This window comes from Globicephala melas, chromosome 8 (genome assembly GCF_963455315.2).
Source record: "Globicephala melas chromosome 8, mGloMel1.2, whole genome shotgun sequence".
In the NCBI taxonomy this organism is placed as follows: Eukaryota; Metazoa; Chordata; class Mammalia; order Artiodactyla; family Delphinidae; genus Globicephala; species Globicephala melas.
The window spans coordinates 36,931,883-36,946,628 of NC_083321.1; the positions used below are offsets into that span (position 1 = coordinate 36,931,883).

The 14,746-nt window shown below is 39.1% G+C and overlaps 1 protein-coding gene across 1 annotated transcript in view; it reads right to left on the reverse strand.

Moving 5' to 3' along the window:
- ZDHHC13 (zinc finger DHHC-type palmitoyltransferase 13) overlaps window positions 1–14,746 on the reverse strand; it is a 51,942-nt gene that overhangs the window by 7,338 nt on the left and 29,858 nt on the right. The window contains exons 12-17 of the mRNA XM_030864907.3: window positions 13,456–13,589; window positions 10,263–10,363; window positions 5,358–5,482; window positions 4,425–4,487; window positions 3,630–3,723; window positions 1,906–1,989 (exon numbers count right to left, since the gene is read on the reverse strand). Of these exons, the coding sequence (XP_030720767.2) occupies window positions 1,906–1,989; window positions 3,630–3,723; window positions 4,425–4,487; window positions 5,358–5,482; window positions 10,263–10,363; window positions 13,456–13,589 (601 nt within the window). The remainder of the gene's footprint in view (window positions 1–1,905; window positions 1,990–3,629; window positions 3,724–4,424; window positions 4,488–5,357; window positions 5,483–10,262; window positions 10,364–13,455; window positions 13,590–14,746) is intronic.

Consider the following 14,746-nt stretch of genomic DNA (forward strand, 5'->3'; position numbering starts at 1 on the left):
TAAAAGTAACAAAACATGTTCAGCTAGTCTATACAGCTGTTAGTAAATGTAAGGTGGGACTGTTCCTAAGAAACAAAAAAACGTGATACAAAAATTGGTTCAGAGCCAGAGAATAAAGACAAAGAGGAGGGAAGAACCAAACGCATGTAATAAGGAAGCAACTTGGAAAGAATGAATGTGATGGAAAATTACTTCTGTCCTTATCAATACAGTTGTATGCTGGACATAGCCACCACACAAAGATGACTATTTTTAGTGAAGAGAGAGAATGGGGAGAGACAAGAGTGGTGTAAAATCTGGCTCCTCTCCCCGAGGATCAAGTCCAAGGGACAAGTTGGTCCATGGGCCAGCTTAAAAAGGTTTTCCAGGAATATGCTTTATTCTCAGGCCTTAAAAAGGCAGCTCTTTCGACAGAAAGCAGCGCTGTCAAAAAAATCTTTTATTTCTTACACCACAGGACATAATCTAAGAGGTTTTAAAATTTCAATGCTTAGGACTTCTGATGGCCTTTGACAAGAACTGAGATCAGGGATCACAACCTTCTGACTTAGGTCCATTTGAGATGGTGGCAGTTACAGTGAGCTACGAAAGCATTCCCTAGTGATCAGAGACACCAAAGGTGTCTGGTACGGAGAAGGGCTGACAAGGTAACTGAGACCCCCTCCATGCCTACGGCAGGGCTAAAAATAGATCATTTCGTAGATTTTAATTAACAATCTCTAAACATGAAACCCTAAACAAAACAAAACTTGTAATACTGGATGTTTCTGGAGAAGAGATCTGGGAGGCTGGGGACAGCACAGGAGGAACTGTCTTTCAAAAACTAAACAAAGTTTAAATTAGAGAAAGCCAGTGGGTGAGTGGGGTGGGGCGTGTAAGGTGCGGTGGGACTTGGGATGCTAAGGGGAAAAGAAAAATTGTAGGAAAAAACTTTCCACGTCTTCCTGAATCATTTCAGATTTTAGCTCAAGCAACAAACTAGTATTATTCTACTGGCAAAATCTAAGACTTAAGCATGAATACAACAGGAGGGTGGATGGAAACAGATCAGTAGCGAAGCCTCTGCCTCTAGATCCAAATTCTCCTAAAACCTTCAGAATAAATGAATAATAAACAGTTAAACAAATAAAGTCAAAATAAACTACAAGCACAGTGTTTCTGGTTAGGTAACCTATTCCAAGGTCTGAAAAGCATAGTCATGCAATTCTTAAGAGCTAACCAAAATCCTCCCTGCTTCAATTTAAACCCTGTTCTTAGTCACTCACCTTGGAACAGCTCAACGTCACTCCCTACATGAGACCCCCTCAACGCCCTTCTGCACTGCTGATGAAAAGTTATTTGCCTTTCTCAGGGATGCAGAATAAGTGAGCTAGTGTTTTCTTCCAAGTTATTATTTCCGACCTTTCGATCATTGTTACTGTTTTCCCATCAGTTCTAAGTTGTGACTTGACATCTGTCAAATGGCATGAGCTTTCAGTTTTGTTCCTTAATTACTGTGACCACCTCCACCTCCCTCCCACAACCTCTCTAGCACCAACGTTTTTTTTTTCCTAGCTTATTTACTTATCACTTCCCTTGCTTTGTACTTGAACACCTACCTGATTTTTACTCATTTCACTGGGGGATAAATCTGCACTTACCTTAAATCAATCTCTATTTCTGACCACTTCTCAAATTTATCAAGGTCACTTTAGAGTAGAATCTCTTCCAAACTACCGACAACTAACCTCTTCTAGCACTTCCTGCAGCTTCCCAATGCTGAGAGAGTCTCAGAGACATTTGTTTCGTTTTTATTAGGGTATGGTTTATAGTCATCCAGCCGGAATGTGAGATACAAGAGTTTACAAGAAAAAGTATATGTGAGTGCAGGTGCATAAGTTTGCTATAAGAAAAATTTATACTTACAGATGAAAGATTCATATATAATCCAGTCACACACGATGGAAAGGAAAAATAAGAAGAATATGTAATAATGATGGTTGCCAAAACCTACATCAAAAAGAAAAACATGTTTAATACTTTCTTCCAATGATTTTCCAGATCAAGACCTTATTAAACCACTTCCCTGTCAAAAGCCTTCACCAAAGTAAAAAAGAAATAAGCAGTTGTTTTGCTTTTAAATACCATTAAACCCAAACCAAACAGCTCTGATATGTCATGTTCAATTGTCCATGTTCACTAAACTAATATTTATTCATTACCTACCTAAAAGAAGACACTTCTTTTTTGGATAGAGCAAATACAGCTCTAGGATGGCCTATACAGCATTGGAGGGAGGGGAGGAGGCAGGATTTGGGGCAAGTCATACCCTGTCTCTTCCTTCCTTCCGTGTAATAAGTTTATATAAGTACAACTTCTGGACATCAAGTACTGACTTAATCAGGGGAACAGAGAAAACAAATCTGAGGGGCAACAGATATATTGCAGGAGACTGACACAGCAAAAGAGGGGCAACCTGCGGCCTGAGAAAGGCCTACAGAAGCAAAGAAGGGGTGAGGGGGCCGGGCAACCAAGCCCCACTGTTGCACACGCTGCCCCCTTGATGCTGGAGACGGCAGCATTTTGATGCTGATGACACAAAAGCTCCTTAGCCACCATCACATTCCCACCTCCTCCTGAGGTAGCAAAGCCCAGCAGAAGGAGCAACACCCACTGGAATCAGGAGACCCAGATTTACGAACGACAAGCTGTGTGACTACAGGTACATCATTTAACTTCTCTGATTCAGTGTCCTCACCTTTAATATGGGGAAAACATCTCTTCTGTCTACTTCACAGGCCTGTGGCAACCAAACAGGATGATATATACGAAAACACTACGTAAACGCAATGTGATAAAAATATGTGGCCTCATCCTATTGTTTTCCCACTGCCATTCAAAGGTGCCTGCTATAATGCCAATCATCTCATCTCTATGGTGGGATGGGGTACACGAAGCCCAGAAGCCCAGGAATTCTCTCTTCACCTGTTCTCTAGGAACAGTGGAGAACATCAAAATGCACCAAGGAAAGCTGCCTGAGCTGAGGCAGCCTTTTGTTCATCAAGATTATACATGCATAGCCTCGCCTGAAGACCCGTGACCATAGTTCCTCTGAAGTTCCTCATAATAAAGCCCTGGCTTTTACTGTGACGGCTCGGAGGAAACCCAGGGCTTCAGATCAGAACACTGCCTGGGTGGAAGGCAATCCCCAGACCCCTGCCATCTCTGGTTCTAGCACCTACCTGAGCCTTAGAGGCAAGTAGAGAAGGTGAATAAAAGGGACAAGACACAAAATATGGAAAAGACATGGTATCTAGAGTGGAAGACTGGCACTACTAAAGTGATCTCAAGCAAATAATTTAACCTTTAATATTTTTTCAACTCTAAAATGGAGGTAATAATACCAACCTCTGATGTTCAAAAAGGATACTATATATGAAGGTACTTTATACATGTTAAAATATTATACAAATGACATTAATTATTATTATTAACATCAAGAGTCAGTGTTCCAAAGGTGTTAGACCACAAAGCTGATTCTCTGACAAGCAAGAGTGGACCCCTTACATGCTTTCCACTTTTTCTGAGTCACACACATAACTAAAGAGAGCTGAACTTCAAAATGGTAAATGGAAACTTGAGCCTCTCACCGATGCACCGTCCAGTCCACAGGCAATGTTGATCATACCGAGCCACACAGGAGTCGCACACATGGCAGTGGAGTGACCGTAATGGCTTCCTTATCTAAGTGGACAATTAAGAGAGATCTAAGCAAAAATCAGAATCTCAAAGCGGTAACAAATCAAAAGCAAAATCTTATTCCTAAATTATAACGACATTGGCACAAATAATCCTACATCGATCATCAATTCACTTAGAGGCTCTGGGATGCCTTATTACTATTTACATCCACATGTCTAATTAGGCCATCACTAAAAGGGATTTGAATTCCAGAGCTTACTGACACTGACTAAGGGGAAAAGAGGCAGCACCACACAGCAGAATGAGCCCTGGACTAAGAAAAAGGGAACCGAGTTACACTTCTGGTTCTGTCAATAATTTAGGGAAAGTTACTTCCTCCCTTTAGGCTATGAATCTTCAGTTGCTAAATCAAAGGTTTCATTAAGTGGTTTCTAGGGTCATCATGAGCCTCTGACTCCAAGTTAGTTCTAACATATGCTTCATGGCAGGGAAAAGCAAAGAAAACACACAAAGAGATTTAACCACAGGCAACTTCAAGAGATTACAAACATCATTCTCCCACATGTTCAAGGCAGAAGACTGTTCTGACAGTAATGCAAAATTTTAAAAAACAAATTTTACACCTGGTAAAAAGAAAGGTGTATAAATATACCATGAAGATTTGAGAAATGCTTACATGAGCAATGTAACCAAGAATTTGCTTTTACGATGGGAAAAAAATTATAAAGAAAAGACTCACTCACAAGACATGATGTACAAAATGTTCTGAAATCCAGACAGCCGGTCTCTGCAAGGGTGATGATATTCTGAAAGACATCAAGTTTGACCTTACGTTTGCGTTTTGTTGGGGAATGGATGATGCATGGTTACATACCATTCTCACAGCTCTCTCTTCAAACTGAGGTAGCTAGAAAAGCAACTTAGAAGACTTGCCACCATATCATTCTGTGCTTGAAATATGTGACTTTTCAAGGCTGCATTTTCAACCATAGCCCATAAATTAGAATGCACAAAAATTACACCCCCCCTTTTCTCCATGAATGGCAATGATTTTTCAGTTATAATATGCTATAGAAAAATAAATACATACATTATACACTCATAAAAAAGGAACAAAAACCACCTACACATCAGAACTGATGGTTATAAGCACCAAAGGCAGTCTTTCAGGAACACTGGCTTTAGGTAACATAGAAGACAACAGTCTCCCCAACTTCTAAACATTCACGAGCAATGGAAGACACATCATGTCATCTGACAATTTCATGTCTGAGGAAGAGAAGGGGCCTCTTCTCAGCCAGTAAGGAGAAGGACTCTCCTTGACCCCTGCCTAGATACCCTCCATGTACTTAATGGGGGAATTTAAACTGTATGATCATTATCTAAGTATTACTATAAAGAAGTAGGCGCTCACATCTACTGACAGAAATTATACCTGAAAAAGTCCCAGTGGGATATTACTGTAATAAAAAATAAAAATATTTTTTAAACTTTCATATAAATAAATGACAGTGGAGAAATCTGTTTGTTGATTTTAATCATCCCACATTTACAGTGCATCTATTACGTCCCAGGCACTAGAGACATAGGCACGACAAAAACCAACATGGTCGTGACCCTCTGTAGTTTCCATACCCTCCTATAAAAAAATCAGTAACATTACAGAGAAAGCTCACCATCTTCCTTTCTTCTTCGGAAGCCTTAGTGAAGCCTGGATCAGTTGCCCAAGTCTTGTAGAAAAAGTAGAGGAAGGCTACTAGGCTGAGAATGAAAACGAAATAGAAAATGGTGCCTGCTAAATGTTAAAGCAAAGTTAAGGAACGTATCAGACTTCCAGTAAGAACAGCCTAATTATGATGAAAGAAAATTTCATCACTGGTGCCTAAGAGTCTCTTCTCTCTGCATTCTAGCCTCACCTTCCCTTACGTACACATATCCCTACCCTCAAACCTGGCCCCATTCTATGCTCTAATCCTGTAGGAATTTGCTCACAGTTGGCTAATAATTAATCTCTTCTCATTAGTTGAAACTCATAAAATATTGATAGGAATAGTTATAATATATGAAGAACCTCCTAAAAATTGAAAAACCTTCCAGATCCAAATAAATTAATATCTAAACGGTGTAACTGTGGCTCTCCTGTGCACATCTAAAACAGTATTTTCTGATCATTTTAACAAAATTAGTCAAAGAAACAAACCACTGAATTCAGAGAGGCCAACTAAAACTATTTCCCTATATATTAAATTAATGCCAGCAAAGATTTCCTACTGGAAAGTTTTCATAACTTAATCCTTGTAACTGTATTAGGCTGAGTTAATTCAGAAACAAATTGCTCTCCTTGCAAAGAGATTACAAATCAGATACTATTTGGAAAGGCAGATATTACGGATAAGTTAAGATAAAGTGTTTCAAGGATAAACATTACCCACTTTGAAGTGTTTTTGAAATGGTACAAATTCTTTGTATAAAAAAGTAAAACTCTGCCCCAGGGAAAGACAAATGAATGTGCAATAATAAACCGATACTGCCAGTAGTAAACCAGTTCTCCTTGCCCAATTAAAATCACTATATTGACATAGTAACTGTATCTGCCTTCCAAGGTGTTGCCAAGATGTTCTTGTCCTAAACTTCAGAGTGGAAAAGGTGGCCATAAAATAAAATTCTGAACGCTTGCTATTCAAAGTGTGGTCCATGGGTCCCACAGTAATGGCTTTACCTGGAATCTTGCTACAAGGGCAGAATTCCAGACCTCACCCCAGACCTGCAGAAGCAGACTCTGGATTTTAACAAGATCCCTAGAGGATGCACATGCACATTATAGTTTGAGAAGCACTGCTCTAGCCCACAAAAAACAACACAACCACATCTGGTTCAGGTAGGCAGGAACGAATCCTGTTGGTTTAGTTTATCTGTTTATCTGCAGATGGGCCTGGCTTTAAGAAAGATAGGATCCAAAAAAGTTGTGTGAAACTGAAATTTAATTCCCATAAAATCCTGATCAACACACATGACACAGTCTCAAAAACACATTCAGTTTAATCACATGATAATCTCATGTGTATTGACTGGACCAAATTTTGGGCTCTTATTCTGAATAACTTTCAAAACCAATCCCAGGAGAATCAATGGATTTTCTCCTTCCAAGTAACCTGAATTGCACTACATTCCCTCACATAAAAGCCAAATATTCCTTGCTTCCATGTCCTTGCTTTGTGTGGTTCATTGCCCTCAAGTGCTCCCTACTTCACCCCATCTACTTCTAAAACCACATTTTTGGGACGTCCGAGTCCTAACTGCCTTCAAGACCTAACTTAAAATCCTCCTTCCCCCTTTAGGTCTTTCCAGATTCCCTATGGGAAAGGATTCTCTCCCTTCCCTGAACCTAAGAATGCTTATTCTACAGCACTTAGCCCTTAGGTCATAGTTGTTTGTAGACATCGCAGCCTCACCAGTTAGCTTGTGACCCTTTTGCAGTTAAAAAGTTTCTCAAAGTGGTTCTAAAATCTGCCTTTTTATAACTTGGACTAACTGGTTTTCATTCTTTAGCTCCTTTATTTCTACACTGTAGATCTACACTATAGGTGTCCTATAGATAGACCCTATAGAAGCTGCTTCCCCATTTGTTCAATAATTATTGAGTGCTCATTCTATACAGTGCACTGGCTTCCAAATGACAGACTTCCAAACACCTGAAATTGGAAGGCAGCGCTCACACCTCCAGGATAAGCAGCAACAGCATTCCTCCTACAACACGCTCTCCTGGGTATGTTCCTGCTCTCTTTTAAAAGAACACATCTCAGCTGTGTCCTGACCAGGGCAGAAGACAGTGAGATTGCTGATGTCTTTTCCTTGGACACTCACATCGTCCTTATATACTGGCTTCCTTGAAAGCTGCATCACTACCCATGCTGGGTTTTTAGTCAAAGCTCCTGGTTCTTTTTCACTTGACCGGAACCTATGTCATTCCCGAAACAATGCGCACTTGTACACGTTGATCCTCTGAAACCCAGCATTAGGGGCTTCACATATTTATCCTTCTGAGTTAAGTAACTCAGCTAGAGACAGAATCACAAATGTAACGTTCAGTGGTTCGCCATCTCTTTCCTGAATCCTCATCTTACTTCCAAACTCATTAGTTAGGTCCTCTCTCCTCTCAAACCTGCCTCATAAAAGATAAACACATTATTTGCTGAACATATAAAAGGCACCAGAAGAAACTGCTCATCTGAGGAGCTAACCTAGAGCTGCTCTTAAAATTAATCCCAACATGTAGCCTTCCACACAGATTTTATTCATAAGAGCAATTAATAATAATAATAAAATAACAGGTATTCTTTACAGAATGGGGACTATGCTCAGCACCTTACAGACATCCTAGCGCAGTAGTCCTTGCAGCTGCCCCATGAACTTGGTACTGTTATCTCCAATTTACAGAAAAACAGAGACTCAGTGAAATTATTTGCCCAATGGTACATAACTAGTAAGAAAAAAAAGCCTCAACTCCAATTCATTCTGTCTGATTCCAAAGACCACACTCTTTCCACAGTTTCCCAGACTCTCTTCCCACGATGGGCAAGGCAGCTGTGGGAGTGGAAGCCCCATGCAATCCACACTTGGCAACACGGCTAGTCTACACTCTCAGGCTGGGTCTTTCCAGGGTAGCGCCTCAGTGCACACCCGAGGCGGTTCTAACAGCATTTACCATTCAGCCTGAAAACCACTGATCTGATGGCGCCACCTACTGACCGACCTGCCCTCACCAGCAGTGGCCTCACACGGGTGCTTAGAACAAACGGCTTCATGCTGTACGTGTGAGTAAAATACCTTCCTGTCAACTCCAACATCTTAAGATTCTGTCCAGCTACGGAAATCAAAACAGTTCTTCTGATATAATGACATCTTCACAAATATTGAACAGCAGTAAACTCAAATGAATACGAAGCTGAATACTAACTAAATACCTCTGTAATTGAGGTTTTCAAACTACAGTGCAGTAACATGTTTGTTAATACTAATGCTGCAAATTTGAAATAATTCAATGTAAAAACTATCACATTTTAGGTACAAAATTTGGAATAGTGTGAGTTTCTCACATTTTAAAAATTCATCAAGAAACACAATTTTTAAACTGTGCTTACTCCACTGCATGTGAGTTGGTATATAAAAGTATCAGCCAGCCCTTGCAGTACCATGTCAACTACAATAGGATTTACCAGCCTTGGGACTCCTACAAGTGATAAAGTATTTTTGTATCACATTATGATATCATCCAAGCCTTTATTAAGTGGTGGTAATAAGGCTAGTGCTTAAAAAGCTGCTCTCAAATCAATAATTATGAGACAAAGGTTAGATGTAATAAAATCTTTTGAAAAAAGTCAAATGCCCTCCGTAGTATGCTGTGCCATTCATTTAGATTAAAGGAATCTGAAAAATATGAGAGCTAATGCTCAGAAATAAAAAGCATCCTTAAAGTAAAAACATGCTATATAGTGAGGGGAGATGCACTCTGAGAACTCATATGCCTCTCTCACTTTACATTTATTCCTATGAAAAAGTATTCTTGAACTGAGCGTATGCATCTCTCTCATAAACAGTATTCTTTCTTTTCAAGTGTGTCACTACTAGAAAGAGAAATAACATAGAGCTAAAGGAATACGCTTAAAGGTACATGTCTATCTACCATACCCCTTCTTCCCTTACCCTGTAAGGAAAACAAGACTTTAATGTCTTCCTAGGGTCCTTCGAAGGGGAAAAAGGAGCCTGGAAAGAGGTGGGAACATCAAAAATTGGAGAAAATGCCTCTTTCCCAATGGGAGCTATAAGTAACTATAAAGTAAGAAGTAACCCCTATCCCCACTTCTAGGTGACTAGACTTGGCCTGGGCCCTGCTCCTCAAGTGATAAACCTATCCCTTAGATGAGATTTTTTAAGCTACGGGCTGCCATCCATTAGTAGGTCATGAAAGAAATAAATGGGCTATGACCAGCACTTGTTAAAAAGGAAATAGAATAGGATAAAACAACAAAATATCAGAGTAAAGCACATATTCAGATTATTGCTTTCTGAAACATTTTTCACATATGTTTTGGGTGGCAATGCAAATTTATTTATACTGTGTACTGAAAATCACTGCCTTAGATAATAACACTGCACTGACCATTGCTGAGGAGGACATATTTCCTCCAGTATTCTTCCCATGCAGGAGACCTTGGTACCCAGAAGATTTATTCATCACCTATAACTGCTGACCAAGTTAAAAGAACCATCGGACCTTGAAGAGAATCTCAAGGCAATACAACAAATTTTTATGGATCTAAATAAAACAGTAATTCATTATATTGTTTCCTTCCTATGAGTAATCAATACTAGACACCTGCTGTTTCCATAGTGTACTCTGAGATCATTTCCAGAATTCAGTAGATTTCCAACATTAAACATCTTCAACCAGGACCATTAAATGAATATAAATTTGACTTACTTTCCCTGGATCTCTTCTAGTAGCTAAATTTCTAACAATGGCATTAGTAATTTTTAAAAGCAAAATGAGATATGCATTTAAATGTAACCTGGAAGGATATCAGGAACAAAGAAGATGAACCAAGTCACAAATATCCAAAAAATGGAACTCAGCAAAAAGACTGTTGGTAAGTACATAAGGCTCTTATACCCGACCAAGAACCTACAAGAAAAAAAAGGATAAAGTATTAGTGAAAATAAGCTCGAATCATATTAATTTTAGCTCTAAATCCCCTTAAGTAATAATAGTAATAATAATGATGCCCTCACATAACAACAACAGCTTTCACTGAGTGCTGTGCACCACTTTCCATGTGGTAACAGAGTTACACACCATCATCACCCCATTTTACATGTGAGAAAACTGAAGCACCGGGACCTCATAAAGTGAATGTTCTAGTTCCCACAATTAACTTATAGATTATTCCATTCCCAATAACTTTACACTTTCAAATCTTTTTTACTTCTATTGCAACATATATTTGTATTTCTTTCTTTTCTGGCATATCATATTTTCAAATACTCCAAAATGCAAAAATGTAAGTCCTTGGAGATTCACCTTTGCATTTAACAAGCTTTCTTCTAGAGGCTAGCAGTGTATTTCTGAAACATACAGATGCACACAACCTTGAGCACTTTCATCCCACAAACAGCTTGCAAAGCAGACCCTCGATGTAAGAAGACACATAAAGGCTAACGGTGACACTAGTCATCAAACACCAACCGTCTCGCTTGGGTCAAAAGCAACTTGGAAGTCCACATATAACTTACTCAAACGTTTAATATTGTTGTTTCAAATGAAAAAATCTGTCTTTTACAATAAATACTCGATATAGTAAATCAGTGCATGAATAGAGTTTACCTGGATCTACTTTAAAATTTATACCAGAAAAAAAAAAGGGTGATGGTAGATATTAAAGGGTTTTTAAAAAGCTATCAAGATCATAAACACAATTATGATAAAATAATATCTGACAACAACTAAAGATCCCAAACCTCAGGTCCCCAGTATGCTGCCAGAATAGGCCAAGTAGAGCCCATGTAATCTCCACGGCATGGCTTGTCTGAGATTTTGCAGCAAAATATGTTTGACCTAATTAAGTGGTGCAGTGAACCACCTAGTTTGTAACAGCCTGCTACTATGACCTGTCTACTTCTAACAGGTATCTCATAGCAGCCTGGATCAATAAGCAACCTCCCGTGGAGCCTAATAACAGTGGAAGTTTACAGCTGCTTACCTCCGTGAAATTGGGACTCTATAGAGTGGGAGAAATAAAAGCAGTTACCATATGAATTTCTCTCCTGTTTGAATAGTGTACATATGCTAAGCCTAGCATACGAAGCCCTCAGCTCGCAAACAAAAGTTTCCATATACATTTTTTGTAATGTGAGTTTCTATTAAAACAAACAAAATCTCAAATGCCCCTATCCTAGGTGAGTAGATATAGCCAGCCTTTGCTTTCTCTCTGGAAAAAAGAAAAAGTGATGATTGTAATTTGGCTTAAAATTTATCTGAAGACCAAGTCAACCTAATTAGTGGAAAATAAATGAATATCTCTAACTTATAAGTTTTCTGAATAGCAGACAATTTTAGGCATTTTGCTATTTTTCAGAAATTTGAACTTTTATTTAACATTTAAATTCATTTCCAGCCTACTGTCCTGCTCTTGAGTGATTAAGAGGTAAAATTCCTCTAATGCTTTGTTTTTTGTTATAACAAAAGCAACTCATGCTTATTCTACAAAACGCTGGTAATCAAAAGAAGGACACAGAAATACTCATAATCGCACCCTGAAGAGAGCAACACAGCACTTCCTTCCAGATTCTCTTTTATGGATCATCATCCTTACATTTTCCTTTCAGTGACTGAAATGTTCAACAGGAGAGACAAGTGTCCTGCTTGTATGAGCCTTACATTCCAGGAAACAGTGATTAAGTGCCATGAAGAAAATACAATGGGGTGATGCAGTACAGTCAGTCAGGCATGGCCTCGCTGAGGAGGGGACGCTGGAACTGAGGCCTGACTGACGTCTCCCGCTATGCAACAATATGGTATCAGAACCCTTCAGACAGAGACACAAGCAAGAGCCAAGGCCAAAGGTGGGAATGAGCTTGACGTGTTTTAGAAACAGAAAGAAGGATGGAGGGCAGTGAAGGGAAGAGATGATGTCAGAGGGGAGGGAATGAATTACATAATACCTCACAGGCAAGGAGTTTGGATGTCATTCTGAGAACAAGGAAAAGCCACTTGAGGGCTTTACATAAGGAGAAAAGACAGAAACTGGTTTGCCTTTTTAAAAGACCACCCTGATTGCCAAGTGAGGAGGAACTACGGCGGGTAAGAGATGGAATCAGGAGACCAGTTGGGAGGCTTGGTCTAGGGTGCCAGCTGAGGAGAGGCAGAGAGCAGACCAGAGAGCAGGAAGGACTTGGTAATGTGCTGAGTGGGGGAAGTGAGGAGAAAGGAAGAACAGAGGAGGACAGTAATCCAAGGATGGTACCCCTTATTCATGTGAGGAACTGGGTGCCATTCTACTGGGAAAGGGAGGTGAGAAGAAGAGATTGGGGTGTGACATGATTATTGAGTACTGTGTCGGCCACTGTTTAACCATTGTATTTGTATTAACGATGAAGCAGGCATTGTCACAATTTTCATCCTCATTTTACAGATGAAGAAATCGAGGCACAGAGAGGTAAACCAACTGGCTCAAGGTCAGACTGTTATGTGGTAAAGCTTGACTTGAACCCAGGCAATCTTTATATATATCATGTATGAATATTTTCCTAAAAATAGAATCATACCATAGTTACTATTTTATAACTTCCTGTGATTTAATTAGGTTGTTTCAACTAAAAAACATTAAGAGCAAAAGTAACTAGTTTACTAGTTTAGATTTAGAATCTAGATTTAGAATAGGAAAAAACAAAATTTCTGAAAAATGGGCAAAAATGCTTCAAGATGCAAAACAGTTACAAAAATCTCCCCATTATTCACTGAGATTAACAATTCAAAAAGTGAGCTAGGATATTTATTTTCCACCAATTGTCAATGCAGTTAAATTACTGGATTGACCAATTTGCTTTCAGTCAAATCATATGCCAGCAAAGCTCTTCCCTCCCACCCTGAGGATGTTTCTACGTGATAAGTAATATGCACAGTTCAATAAAAATCTGCAACTCCAGCTAATCAGCAATAGAAATAAGCACTCAAATTGGAAATGCTATAACCAGCCTTGCAGAGATTAATATACACACCTTGGAAACAAAGATGTCAGAAAAAACAATACTATTAGAAGAAATCCTTTTAAAAGCCAAGAATCTGAACTGAAGTCCAATATGTATCCAACAGCCCACATGGTAATCACAGAAAGCATCATCAGCAGGAAGAGCTATTAAGAGATTCAGAATTTTAGAACTTTATGGATTTTACCACCTAAGTATCTAATAATAATTAGTTCAATAGAAAAACTACTTCCTAAATATACAGTAACAATTAATACAACAGCAGAACACAGAATTTTTCTTCAAAATTGCAGATTGATAAATCTGAAGTTTGAGAAATTACAAACCTTGGAAACAATCTTTTTTTTTTTTTGGAAACAATCTTTTAAAAGCCTTACATTAATAAAACGTTGCTTAAACATGTTTTGTTTTGCTTTCTTCCACTCCAAGAAACGGTGATCTTTTAAGAAAAGTGTTGATGATAGCTGACATTTAAAAAAATAATTTCTTTCAAACAGTATTATATGTCAGAAAGCATAAAGCAAGACAAAAAGACCACACAAAAATCAACACACCCAAGATTCAACGAAGAGAGTATAAGAGTTCCAACCTGGGCACTGGATGGTGCCATCCCCTGATAAAGAAGGTTAGAAGGAACAAGTCTGGATTGCGTTTAGGGCACATGGAACTGTAGATGCCTATGGACGTCTAGGAGATAGCCAGGAGTCAGTCAGAAAAGCAGGCCTACCACACAGGAGAAAACCTGGTGTTCATCAGTATACAGGTGGGAAAACCAGGAATGAAGAGCATCCTGAGGACTGTGTGCAGGTAGAAAGGGGCAGAATCTTGGCCGTTGGAAACACTCAAGGGTCAAAAAGGTAAGTCCCAAAAGGTAAGTAAGTAGAGTGATCAGTATGACCAGAAAGGCAGGACGAGAACCAGAAGAAAGGTTCCAGTGAAGCCAGGGGAGAGAGCTTCAAGAAGGGAGTAGTTCTCAGTGTCAAATGTCACATGGAGGCCAAAGACTTAAACATATCCTCAGGATGCTAATAATTCGGGTTTATTCTGAAAAGTTAAGAGAATGAAGCGTCTACAAACCAACAGTGTGGCTATCTGCATTGAAGCCAGGCACCACATCTGTACAATGCAATCCCTTAAGTGCAACATACATGACCTTGGAAGTAAGCAGGGCTCATGCGACAGCAAAGGGAGAAAATATATTCTGCCCTATCTTCTTCAACCTTTACTTCCCTGAGCCACGTTCTGAGGATGGATAATTTCAAATGATATGAAATCTTTAATATGCTTCCAATTCTAATTTGCA